The sequence below is a fragment of the Microcaecilia unicolor genome, chromosome 6, assembly GCF_901765095.1.
Source record: "Microcaecilia unicolor chromosome 6, aMicUni1.1, whole genome shotgun sequence".
NCBI lineage: Eukaryota > Metazoa > Chordata > Amphibia > Gymnophiona > Siphonopidae > Microcaecilia > Microcaecilia unicolor.
This window is the reverse complement of record NC_044036.1, coordinates 12,516,374-12,530,196: the sequence shown is the minus strand read 5'-3', so window position 1 is coordinate 12,530,196 and position 13,823 is coordinate 12,516,374. Positions and strand designations below refer to the sequence as shown.

Below are 13,823 nucleotides of genomic sequence, written 5' to 3'. Positions count from 1 at the left end.
CCCTTCAATTTACTAAGAACTTGGAAAACATGTAGTTGTGATCACATGATCCATTTGCTTTTGCATGATCAATTCTGAATCTAACACTCCTAAATTATGGAGAAATGGCTTTTACCCTAAAATCCTGTCCCCGATAATTCAAAATCGGAGGTAATGAAGGCTCTAATTGCTTACCAACACGATCTCAGTTTTTGCAAAATTTAAGGACAGCTCATGTTGCATCTGTTTCGGTTAAATCTTGGGCATCGCCTTTGTTGGGGGTGGGACAGTCATCTGCATACATTCTAAAGGGTAACCCTAATTCTGAAACGCCTCACCCAATGTCATATATATTGCTGATAAAGCTGACCCTGAGGAACACTACGGTTTATCAAATACTGTCTTGTAAATAAGACCCAAACCATTTCAGTATTTTACCATGTCAAATGCTTAATATTTGTTTCTACATATTCCTCCCCTTTTACCTTTGGGTCTCACAATGCCTTTCTTGCACTTCCTCCTATCACTAACACTTCAAAAAAAAATGTTGTTGTTCTCCCCCCCCCCTTCCAAATTTTTACTGTATGGCTATTTTTCTTCAGTTTGCTTTCCCGACTACTCTACCAGCTTCTCTTAGCTTTTTCAGATATTATTGCCTGTCTTGTCTTTCTGCGAAATTCTTGTAGCTTATAAAGGCTAATCTCTTTCTTTACCTTTTCAGCTACTACTTTAGAGAACCAAAGCGGCCTCCTTTTTCTCTTTTTTTTTAGTTACTTTCCTTACAAAAAGGTTTGTTACCATTACAATAGCTCTCTTCAGTTTTGCCTACTGCATTCCAACTTCAAGATGTTCTTAGCTAGACAATTCCTTGAGGTAATCCCCATCTAAACAAAGTTAGTATTTTTTAGATCGAGAACCTTTACTTTTGAATGAACCCTCTTCTACTCATTTTAATATTAAACCACACCATCTGGTGATCACTGGATATCAGATAATCACCTACTATAACAGAAACACTGTCCCCCATTAGTAAGCACTAAGACCGGTATGGCCCCATCCTGCGTGGGTTCCATGGTGAACTGCTGGAATAGTTTCCCTTGTAGAGAATCCAGGATCTTTCTGCTTCTCAAAGACCCCACAATACAATCAACATCTGGCATATTAAAATCACCTATTAGTAGTACTTCCCCTTTCTTATCTATATTTTACATTTGCTATTCCCTGTTTCCTGATTGACCCACAGTGCCTCTCCCTTACCCTATAGGCTCTGCAATTGTGTAGCTTTAATATTATTTATTTATTGCACTTGTATCCCACATTTTCCCACCTATTTGCAGGCTCAATGTGGCTTACAAAGACCTGTTATGGCATCGCCGGCATTCCAGGGTTATCTTTAACATACAATGCCACTCCCCCTCCCTTTCTTCCTACCTGTCTTTCCTGAACAGATTATATCCCAGTCATGGTTTTCTGTGAACACCACTAAATCCAAATTGGCCTCTTCCATCACGTTCCTGTACTATGGGCATTAGTGTATAAGCAGTATATGCAGTAATTTTTCCTACCATAATATGTTAATATAAATCTTATGCCTGTTTATCTGAGGAGGTTCTGAGGGAAAAAATGTATGTTCATTGTTTACATTCAGTGCAGCTGTATTTTAAGTGTTTTGCTTTCTAAATTTTCCATGCAGGAAACTCAGATGAAGAGGACTGCAATTGAAGCCTTTAATGAAACAATTAAAATCTTTGAAGAGCAGTGTCATACACAAGAACGATGCAGCAAGGAATACATCGAGCGATTTCGCAGAGAGGGCAATGAAAAGGAAATTGAACGGTAAGCCTAGAAATGAATTCAAGAAAGGATTGAGTGCGTATCTTTACCTATCGAGCATCCCTCTGCAGGCGTGTTTGTTTCCACAGAATTTTATGCACTTGCCCTTATCAACTTTGGGATTTTCTTATGCTCCTCTTTTGAGCCGTTTGCACTGTTTCACAAAGTTTCTGCCGCGAAGTTTACATGTAAATCTTGGTACAACGGAGACTTACACTGATTAAACAGCTACGTCCAGCAAAGAGGACGCGATGGAAGTCTTCCCTTCTATAGGGCCTGGGGCCTACCACTATGTAATTATCTCAGAGAAATGTGGCTCCCCTGTCTTCCATTTTAAAATCCTATCTGAGCCTAAGTATCCCCTGTCATCCCATTAAATCTTTAATAAATTTTGTTCCTAACACTAGAGCAACCAGGGTTCATTATCAGCTACCCATCAGGTTTGACAGAGCCAACAAAGCTTAGCAGATGTTGAGGTGGTTAGGCGACATGGCCTTCATGGTGCATGTCACGCCCATGGAACACTTCCATTTGAGAAAACTCAATAAACTGGCTTCCCATTGGTGTCAGGCCTCGGGGAACCTAGTAGATGTCGTCGGTCACTCTGGAGATTGCAGAGTTGCTCTTGTGGTGGATGATTCAGCCCAATTTGGTCTGACTCATCCATTCCAAATCCCCTCGAGTCCAGCCTCGACTGAGGGGGTTCACGTGGAAGGGCTTTTACAGCTGGTCAGGAAACCTACCTTCATATCAATCTCCTAGAACTGAGGGCCATTTGGAACACTAAAGGCTTTCGGAGAGCGAATGATGTACCAAATTATCCTCTTTCAAACGGACAGTCGGGTTTCAATGTAGCTTTGCAGATTGTAACTTCCTTGGCAATTGATTCCAGTTCTACTGTAATCTGCAATGAACTAATTTTGGTATTGCCAAAATAGAAGATAACATAACTGTGTCAACAAGCAAGGAGGCACAGGATCATACCTCTTGTTTGGTGCTGCTCAGGAGATCATCCAAGAGCAGAGTACCCCCCTCTGTGCATCTGTCATCTCAGCAGCAAAGTCCCTAGGTTCTTCTCCAGTCTGAGATCACATTGCAGTCTAGCATTGAATGCCTTTCTCCTTGATTGGGGAAAAGTTCTTCTGTATGGAGTAGCCTAGTGGTTAGTGCAGTGGACTTTGATCCTGGGGAACTGAGTTCGATTCCCACTGCAGCTCCTTGTGACTCTGGGCAAGTCACTTAACCCTCCATTGCCCCTGGTACAAAATAAGTACCTGAATATATGTAAACCGCTTTGAATGTAGTTGCAAAAACCTCAGAAATACGGTATATGAAGTCCCATTTCCCTTTTCCCCTTTCCCCATACCTCTTGTGGGGGAGACTTTTGCTGAAGCTCAAGCAGAACTGGGAAACAATGATTCTCATCATGCCTTACTGGCCGAGGCAAATGTGGTTCCCTCTACTTCTGGAGCTAGTCAGAAGAGTCTAAGGAGAAATAAGAGATATACTCATCCCCTAGAAATATGTCCAGAATAATTGCTATTTAGTAATTTTCTGCCAGCCAAGTACCTCAAACTGTATACCAGGAGTACAGAATACAGACCTTGGATTTTATTCCTAGGCTGAGAGACTCACAGAGGATTCTGAAACAGTCTCAAGGAGAAATCTGATTCTGCACCACTGGGAGTCTGCAATAAGGACTGCAGGGTAAGAGTAGTAGATTTACTACCTACGGCTCAGGGGTGTAGTTAGTCTAAGGCTTTTGTCTGTAAGACTTTCGTCTAAGGATGTGTGGTCCATTGTGGTATTACTAGCTGCTAAATGTGTATTTGCACAAGATATTTTGAAAGACAAACCAAAAATTATTCTAATCGCTCCAGATTGGCCATGTCAGGTTCGGTATCCTTATCTACAGAAGGGTCTCCATTCAACCTCTAAGACGTCTTCCTCAAGCCAAGGATTTCCTCATGCAGAATAACAGATCCCTTCTTCATCCGAATCTTTCCTCCCTCGCTCTAACAGCTTGGCTTCTCTATCGGATACAGTTTAGACAGTCCACAAGAAAAGCTTATGTTCTTAGGTGGAACTATTTTTCCCAGTGGTGCTCAACTCGTGGTCAAGACCCTTACCATTGTCCTCTCTTTTGCTGCATCTTTCCAACACAGGTTCAGCAACTTCTTCAGTAAGGACTCACTTGGCAGCTCTAGCGGTTTACTGTGACTTAATTAACTTCTAAAATTCAATTATGAAACACACTTTGAAAGGTTTATTCAACTTAAAACCACCAATAAAACCCCCAACAGCAGCCTGGGATTTAAATGTGGTACTGAAGCACCTGACTTGACAGTCATATCAAGCCTCAGAAAAACTTTGCACAGAACAAGCAGTATTTCTGGTAACCATTACCTCTGTGCTGCATCACTGCATAAGTATTGCCATACTGGGACAGACCGAAGGTCCATCAAGCCCAGCATCCTGTTTCCAACAGTGACAAATCCAGATCACAGTACAATACATTTGATGCTGCTTATCCTAGAAATAAGCAGTGAATTTTCCCCAAGTCCATCTTAATGGCTTATGGATGTTTCTTTTAAGAAATTATCCAAACCTTTTAAACCCCCACTAAGCTAACTGCCTCTACCACATTCTCTGGCAATGAATTCCAGAGTTTAATTACATGTTGAATGAAGAAATATTTCCTCTGATTCGTTTTAAATTTACTACTTTGTAGCTTCATTGTGTGCCCCCTGGTCCTAGTGTTTATGAAAAGACTAAACAATCGATACACGTCTACCCATTCTATTCCACTCATTATTTTATAGACCTCCATCATATCTCCACTTAGCCGACTCGTCTCCAAGCTGAAGGGCCCTAGCTGCTTTAGCTTTTCCTCAGGCCTTGGTTTTTATCCCCTTTTTACACAAATTTTGGACAAAAAACTGATTTTAAGAACAGACCCAAAATTTTTGCCCAAAGTGGCTACTCTTTCAGTTGAACCAGCCTGTAACAGTTTATTGTCCTCCGCCTCACCGCTCCAAAAGAGGAGCAGTTAGATATTTTAGATTGCAAAAGAATTTTGCAAGTTTATTTGGACAGGACAGCTTGTCAAGATCGTCCTTCTCAGTTGTTTCTCTCCTTGGACTCTAAACGCGAGAATTCCAGTTTCAAAAAGAACTCTTATGTTGGATTGCATATTGTATTTCTTTATCAGCATGATCGTGAATATCCAGTTCCACATTTTGCAGTGCATAATTTTAAGATTTATGGCACAACTCAGAAGAGCATCATTTTGAGACATTTGCAAAGCAGCTGCCTAGTTCACGATTCATAACATTCACGAAGCGTTATTAGTTTTTCAGATACTGCTTGGGCATTACTCTTCTCTTTAAACGCTTTAACTCGCCTCCACCTCCTTTATTTTTATCAGGTTGTACCATTTGAATGTTGGCATATCTGGTTTTATATGGAAAATATTCTAAGATTTGTTCTTTGTACAAATGGGCACAACCTTCAGCTTTGAAGGCAGCACTTGTGTGGGGCTGAAGTATCCATACTATCCATGGAGAAAATAGAGTTGCATACCTGTAACAGGTATTCTTTGTGGGTAGTTGGATATTTCAGCCACACAATCCCACCCACCCACCCATCTTGAGTTCAAGCATACTGTACAGTAAGGACTTTTTATTACTAATATAGTGACAGGAATTCCCATTCATGCATTTTAAGTCTCTTCTAGAGGCTTCCATGCTTGGAATCTTATCTCCTGTTGGATCCATCGCACAGTGACGAAACCACAATCAGTTCCAGTGTTCAGAATGATAGCAGCCTTTGTGGCTGAATAATTTGCTGTCTACAGAGAACCCATGTTGCAGGTAAGCAATTCTGCTATAAGGGTGTTTGTATGACAGTAAATGACCACCTAACTGAATAAAATGTGATCCCGATTTATTAATTGGTAGAATTTAAGTATAGGTCAAGATTTATGTGGTTTTTGTTTTAAACTTCCAGTAAAGCAAATATTCTCTTTACAGAATTGTGATGAACTTTGAGAAGTTAAAATCTAGACTGGGTGAGATTCACGATAGTAAAATACGCCTGGAGCAAGATTTGAAGAAACAAGCTTTGGACAACCGAGAAATAGATAAAAAGATGAACAGTATCAAACCTGATCTGATTCAGCTGCGCAAGATTAGAGACCAGTACTTGGTGTAAGTGAATAATGGCAATAAAGATTACTGATTTGGGTATTTGTAATTTTCTTGTTACAGAGCCACAAATAACTGTCTTGAATACAGTCCTGGAGTGTTAGGTGAAATGTGAATCTTAAGACTAACACATCTCCGATTATATCAACTAATTTGCTTTGCCTAGTTTTCTGCAGTATATATGGAGGCCAGGCTGCTAGTATAAAGAACATAAGCGTTGCCATACTGGGACAGACCAAAGGTCCATCAAGCCCATATTTTCTCTGATGTATTTTAAATTTACTACTTAGCTTCATTACGTGCCCCCTGGTCCTAGTATTTTTGGAAAGAGTAAACAAAGCAGTTCACGTCTACCCGTTCCACTTGTATTTTATAGACCAGTTATCATATCTCCCCTCAGTTGTTTCTTCTCCAAGCTGAAGAGCCCTAGCCTCTTTAGCCTTTCTTCATAAGAAAGTCCCATTCCCTTTATTTTCGTCGCCCTTCTCTGTAGCTTTTCTACTTCTGCTATATCTTTTTTGAGATGTGGTGACTAGAATTGCACATAGTATTCAAAGTGCGGTCGCACCATGGAGCAATACAAAGGCATTCTAGCATGGGGATAGTTTATTCAAAACTAGCAGTTGAGCCCGTAAAAACGGGCTGGTATTGGGGTTTTCCTTCCTTCCTTCCCCCTCCCCCCGGAGTCGCCGCCATCCCTCCACCCGGCCCGGGCCCTCTCTCTCTCTCCGCTACTAAACTTACACATCCATTCGCCGGAACGCAGCATGCACATCAGCTGAGCTGCCATCGGCCCTTCCTTCTCTGCCTGTGTCCCGCCCTCCTGTGACGTAACGTCAGCGAGGGCGGGACACAGGCAGGGAAGGAAGGGCCAACGGCAGCTCAGCTGATGTGCATGCTGCGTTCTGGCGAATGGATGTGTAAGTTTAGTAGCGGAGAGAGGGGCCGGGTGTGGGGGGGGGGTAACGGTAGCGGTGGGCGGGTGCGGTATCAACCTCGGCGGCGCAGTTTCCCCCTCTGTCCCGCCCTCGTCATCACGTATTGACGCGGGGGCGGGACAGAGAGGGAAGTCTCTACTGCGCATTTGCGAGTGAGTCGGTCACTCGCCGTTTGTTTGATATGAGATCTCAAATTACAGAGCACAATGTTAGTAATACATATTTTAATAGTGACACTTCTCAACTTGTATGGCTTAGTAAAAGCTGTCTCCTTTTTAAGTTACAGTATTTCAGTTTTTCTTTGCCAAATGAACCCTCTAGATATTGATATCCATGTGTGACTGATAATTTGACTTCTGAGTGATTTTCATTTTTCTTTTCTCTTTTTGGTAGATGGCTTAATCACAAAGGCGTGAGGCAGAAGAGAATAAATGACTGGCTTGGAATAAAAAATGAAAGTATTGATGAGTGAGTACCTTGCTTTATATCATTAACTTCCCTCTAATGTGGTCTAAACTCTAGTCCTTCAATCTAAGATCCCAAGTAATGTTTAGTAATAGCTAATGCTGGTAACATTATGGTGCTGAATTTAGCTTCCAGCTGAAATGATATCCATGCGTGTGTAATGCCTGCCATATATTTCCATTTCTATTAATTTTAGCCAGTTCATAAACTGTAGCTTCCTTGCGTATTCTGTGTGCCAAAAACAATGTTTAATTTTTTGTCCACACTTGGACTGTCTTTCTCTTCCCTTTTGTTAGTACTTATTTTTTGAATGAAGATGATGAAAACTTGCCACATTATGATGAGAAAACCTGGTTTGTTGGGGATATTAACCGTATACAAGCAGAAGACTTGCTCCGTGGAAAACCAGATGGTGCATTTTTAATTCGTGAAAGTAGCAAAAAAGGGTGTTATGCCTGCTCTGTGGTGTAAGTATTTTTTCTGGGGTTTTTTTTTTTTTTGAGAGTTGAGGTCATTGAGAAGGGAAGGAGTAACTTGAAATATTTGTGGGTTGCCACCAACTATTTCCAGTTTTAAAATAAGGAGTCCCTCAAGGGATTGATAAGCCATCAATATTTCCCCTGTTCTTGTAGAGGCAAGAGAAGGCCAAATTAGTGTTAGAAAGGCACTTGTGCCCATGTGATTAGGATATTGCTGTGTGTACTGTAACAGTAACTGTTAAAATTAAAGCAAAGTCCCAAACCTGGTCCTGGAGGCACCTCCCCAGCCAGTCAGATTTCCAGGATATCTATAATGAATATCCATGAGAGAGATTTGCATGCACTGCCTTCACTGCATGCAAATCTCTCATCAATATTCATTGTGGATATCCTGGAAACCTGACTGGCTGGGGAGGTGCCTCCAGGACCAGGTTTGGGAATCACTGGTATATAGCCTTACTTCAGATTTACATCTGGTCACTTTCTCCCAAGATTCCAATTATTACACTTGAACATCAATATTGTGGGATCTTTTGTTCTACATGAAAGCTGTTTCTGTAAACCTTGTTACACATGCTTGACTTACGTATATTTTTCCCATCAGAGCTGATGGAGAAGTAAAACACTGTGTGATCTACAGCACGTCTCGAGGATATGGGTTTGCAGAACCATATAACCTTTACAGCACACTTAAGGAGTTGGTCCTCCATTACCAGCAAGCATCCCTTGTCCAACACAATGATTCCCTAAATGTTCGACTTGCTTATCCTGTCTACGCACAGATGCCTACGCTCTGCAGATAAATCCCTGACAGGGGAAATTCGTTGGCTATCTTGGATACTTTTCTACAGTTTTTAATAGAACTAAGAGGGCATTCTTTCTACTTAGACTGCTTGTTTTGCACAAGAAGTGATTTTGTGAATGTGAGTCGAAGTGGCCTACCAGCAACAAGAAGACAATTTGGGTATGAGGTATCCTGATGCTACCTAATGTTCAACGTGCCCTGATGGGTATGATGAGGTTCTGTTTTCAGTTTGAAGGAAAGACGCTGGACAAATAACTGGAAGAATTGGCAGAGGGGAAATACTTGCCAGGCATCTTCAAAAAGACTATTATAGAGTTTTGGAATTGTTAATCCTTTCAGTTTGTAGCCTAGCAAGGACCAGACAGATCTAGGTGTCTTGCTCCAAGGAACTTCAAACAACAACAAAAAAAAAAAAAACCTCACCACAATAGTTCTTTTCTGTTCATTTAGTGTATTTACGGAAATTCAGCCAAACTTCCAAATGAGGGCTCATAGGGTATTGTATTTCTTTATTTTTGGGGGGTGGGGGAGGAGCCTTCCATTATTTTAAGAGGTAATATGGAATTTGGTAAGACCAAAGGAACTGTGGGAAAGCTTCAGGATTTTGTAGTAAAGAAAATTAAACTAAGAAAAGCATTGCTTTATTTTAACAGTAGTTTTTGCTCCAACAGCACTACAGCCCTTCATGTAAGGAAACTGTTGTTTGTAACCAAATTTGAACCCACCAAAACATTGGTTGCTAAATTGAGCATTTTAAGGAAAAAGGTTGAGATTGCATTCGCAGGTTTTAGACCAAAACTTGAAAGACGACAAAAGAAATGAACTTTGTGTGGTTTATATACACTAATCTGTTAATTGTTTTTCTGTTTTTTCTTTTGCATTTCTTTTGACACTGTTTCGTTCCAAAGGTGGTTTGAAAGTACACTTGATTTTGGAATGTTACCTAGATTTGTCAAGTTTAGTCAGTTTGCTTAGATATGTTTTAAAGTCTTTGTTATTTTTATATTCAGTAAGGGGAAGGGTAGGAAGAGTGCACAATCCAATGCTTCTAGATGGCTATCCCACCAAAACAATTAAATGCCATTTATTTTATAAAATGCTCCTGTTCTGTTTCCATCATCATCTTCAGCAGAGCAGCACACACACAACTAAAGAAAGGACCTGAACTATGAAAAGTATATGTTCATAGCCTGGGGCATTTTGTGTTGCCTTTAACTTTTTCGTGCATTTTAATTTAGTCCTGATGCCATAATTAAGATTAGTTCTTTAGGGGCCCTTTTACTAAAGTAGTAAGTTTGTCTTTTGGGAGTGAGTAAGTACAAAGGCTGTCTGGTAATTGGGTGTTTGCAGTGCATGTGCCCTGCAGTAACTGTACTGAATTGTTCTTTATCACACAGTGCAGAGTACTTACCAATGTGCAGTCACACCCATTCTCTATATATAACCCACCCAGTTCCTGCCTCCTAACGCGACATGCAGATTACTGTGTGCTGTTATTCCACCATGTAGTAAAAGTGCTTAACCTAACACTTTAGTAAAAAGGGTTTTGTGGTGCTGCTCGTAATTAAAATAACATTTCAGACATGTTCATGCCTCCCCCTCCTGTTTATTGCCAATAAGATTAATTGACCAGTGAAGAAAACCAAAGTATAAATTTTGCCCATCGGTTTAAAATTATTAGTCCTAGAAAAACTTTTTTTTTTTTTTTCCATGAGTCTGGATTGTCATACATCAGATTGTGTGAACAGAACAAGCATAGAAATGTAAAGCCCTAGTGCTGGAGATGGCTTGTGTAGTCACAGACTTTCCTGTAAATTCCAACTTCTGCTGCAGATTTTAAAACTAAAACAAGTCTTTGTTTTCTTGTAGAAAAGTGTTTAATTTGAGTTACAAGCGATGTAATGTCAAATTATTGCATCCGTTTTTTTTGGAAGAGTAATGGCTAAAATTGCGAAAGGGTTCTGAAGTCCATGCTTTACTGAAATTATGGATGTTCAGGTTTTATTTTGGGGAGAAGAGGGAGGGTGGTATTCTCCCTTCCTTCAGGTGGTGTGCTGTTTTGAGCATTACTACAGGAAAATGGGAAAAGATGGGCATCATTCTATTGAATTTTATATAGAAAGCCATCTAGAAGCATTTTGTGTGCTACAATATTTAATTTAAAAATGTTAGGTCATATGTAAAACAGACTGGCTTTTTAAGCAGCTCCTTTCTTGGCAAGTCTGTAGGTTTTTGTTTTTTTTAGCTTTGTGTATTTTTAAAGCATTACTTGTGCTTTAGGCTTACAAAGGCTTCCAGTAGGCCATTCTGGACCCATTTTGTATTCATGCTGGCCGTTGCACACTTTCACCGCTTTTGCACTCATTCGGCACTTAGTGCAAAATGGGTTCAAGGCTTATGTAAAATGTAGCAGGATTTCAAAAATGCACTTAAGGTGTATCCAGCTGTTAAGCCTAAAACAATGGGCAGGAGAGTAATAAACTGGAGAAGTGAAATATTTTAAACTTGATTTGTGAGAGAATCTGTGAGCTAGGACAAAAGTATGGGTTTCAGGGGTCAAAAGAGAATCTTGTCACTTTAATGGAGAGGAAACTTATTTACTGCAGCTGGAGGACTGCAAATCTCAGTGACTCATGTTGTATAACTATATGTAGATTGCTTTAAAAACATTTTTGCACAGTGTTGAATGGGGGAATGGGTTCTCTGATCTCTTAATATGCACATTTCTTCTGATTGGTTACAAAAGTGTATTTGCAGGGATTAAGAAGGCGAGTCAGTATTATTTTTGCTTTCTCACCAAGGAAGAATCTGAAGCTAAATCTACTTCCACAGAGCCCAGTTTTTCCCTGCTGGTCCATTTTCTATAATTTTGGTCTGGGGCTTCATGTATTGAAGCTCTGAAAGGTCACAGGTATTCAGTGGTCCATTTAGGGTTAGCAAATATTTTGTGGCTAAGGTGAAACATTATAGATTGAGGAAAATATGTATTGTGCAGGCTAGAGGAAACCATTTCCTATGCAATTTTTTGCCCCTTAGAGGCTGCTTCTATTCTGTCCCACTATAGGGTAAATAGAGAAACCATCTTCAAGGTCAGCAAGCTTGCTTCTCCTCCAGTTCTCATTACACAATATTCACTGTCTCACCTTTTTGACCTGGAAGTGTGTGATCACATTAAACTGTAAAATTATGTATTCTCCTTTGACCAAAATATGTTCATAACTTTTGAACAGTAAAATCCATGTAGAACTTTTTTCATCAATCTCGCTTGATGAGAAATCTTGTAGTGGCTACTGTGGAAACAGATTTGGACACTTCTGCTACTATTGAAGGGATTATTGGTTGCCCTATTTAAATGTTCACTGTGCAGATGTAGGTGGCAACTTGTCCAGGAATAAGCAATGCTGTGACTTTTTAAAAGGGGCAGACTTGCTAGACTAGTGTCATGTTTATAAAACATTTGGGAAGCCCCTTTTTGGTACTTGAATAATCTGTTTGAATGTCTGTTTTTATAGTGTCTTGAGGGAATAAAACCTAAACCAATACTGAATTTTATATGTTTACTGCATTTTTTTTTTTGCAGATATAAAAACAGGTATTTCTATGGTGTTAATCAGGAGAATAATCTGAAATGCAGTTTTATTAAAAGCACTGCAGTGTGTTTGGAAGGGATGGGAGGTTGGGCTTATATGGGATTGTTACAAACTCCTTTTTATTTTTCCATTTTAAGTTTTGTTACCATTATGGCATTGGACAGCTGTAAGTATATTAAGAACAATTTTTTTTATTACTTATGAAGTAGTATTCTATAATTTTCAAATTTAGGGCCCTGTTTACTAAGCTGCGCTAAACATTAGAGACATCCAGAGGATTATTTGGGGCTATCTAGTGTTTAGCACGTGCTAAAAACACACATCTTAAAGACCCTTAAATTGAAAAGTTTAGTACAGCTAAGATGCAAGAACAGAGGGAAGATCATTTTTCTATTAAAACATTAGATATTTCATGACTGTTAATTTTATTTGTTTAGTAGGGGCAACTTTGACATCTGACAGAGTAATATTGTCAGATACAAACCTGTCATTGGTGTATATATAATTTATTCATAATTCTGACCATTAATGAAAGGGTTCATTTATGTAAGTTAAATTGATACTGCTTTATTTGCTGGCATTATGAAGAATAGTTCTCCTTTTAGTAATACAGGCCTGCTAAAGCTGTTTCAAATCTCCTCCCCCCAGTAAAGGGAGAAAAATTAAGGGGCCTTTTTACTAAGGCACACCCAAAAGTGGCTTGTGCTGGTCTATTTCCTGAGCACACCTGGAAAAAAGAGGATTTTTTTTTTTTTTTTAATGCGCCGGAAAATGGGCGTGTGGCAAAATGAAAACCAGCGCGCGCGTCCATTTTAGGCCTGAGAAATCAATGCCACCCATTGACTTAGGAGTAAGGTCTCGCACGCTAGCCGGGCAGTAAGCATGCAGCGCATGCCAACTGCTGATTACCACCAGGTAAGGGCCCCGCGGTACAAAATAGAAAACATTTTCTACCCTGTGTTTTGGGCGAGCATCAAAAATGGAATTACCGTCCGGGGCATGCGGTAGCGCCAATATGTGCCTACATGCCTTAATAAAAGGGCCCCAAAATTATTCCTTTATCCACTAATTATTGCCTAAAGTATATTTGTGAAGGCTATGAGAATGTGGAGCTTGCAATTTTAAATGTATAAAACACTGATACAAGGGCTAGATTTAAGACCACCTATTGAGATAGGTCATTTGTTACTAGGAATCCCAGATAGACCTACTGTTCAGGTTTGAATCTTGCCCTAACACTGACTTCCATTCCGTGTGGGATTCATTTTTAGAATACAACTTTTCCATGGGCTACTTTCATATGGTATATTATGGAGATCTGTTGGAATTTGAGGGTAGGCCTAAGCTTGCACATGCTCCCTTCTGTGGTTGGTAGAGATGCCACCGCTTTTGTACTTGAATGCTGTGGCTTTCTTAGATACCTGTGCCTCTTATTTCTAGCTTATTCAGCCTGGCAATGAATCTGGTTTATCTGATTAATCAGTATTGGCCGAAGGAGGAATCCAAAAGGTTGTACATGGCCAAAAGAC

General features: G+C 40.0%; 1 protein-coding gene across 3 annotated transcripts in view; it reads left to right on the top strand.

The window, feature by feature from the left end:
• The window catches only part of LOC115471738 (phosphatidylinositol 3-kinase regulatory subunit gamma), a 614,503-nt gene extending 602,257 nt beyond the window's left edge, over positions 1–12,246 (top strand). For all 3 annotated transcript variants that reach the window (XM_030205540.1, XM_030205542.1, XM_030205541.1), the window contains 5 exons: positions 1,673–1,815; positions 5,844–6,020; positions 7,349–7,423; positions 7,717–7,887; positions 8,504–12,246. In XM_030205540.1, coding sequence (XP_030061400.1) covers positions 1,673–1,815; positions 5,844–6,020; positions 7,349–7,423; positions 7,717–7,887; positions 8,504–8,702 — 765 coding nt within the window. In that variant the 3' untranslated portion in view covers positions 8,703–12,246. The remainder of the gene's footprint in view (positions 1–1,672; positions 1,816–5,843; positions 6,021–7,348; positions 7,424–7,716; positions 7,888–8,503) is intronic.
• The last annotated feature ends 1,577 nt before the right edge of the window (positions 12,247–13,823 follow it).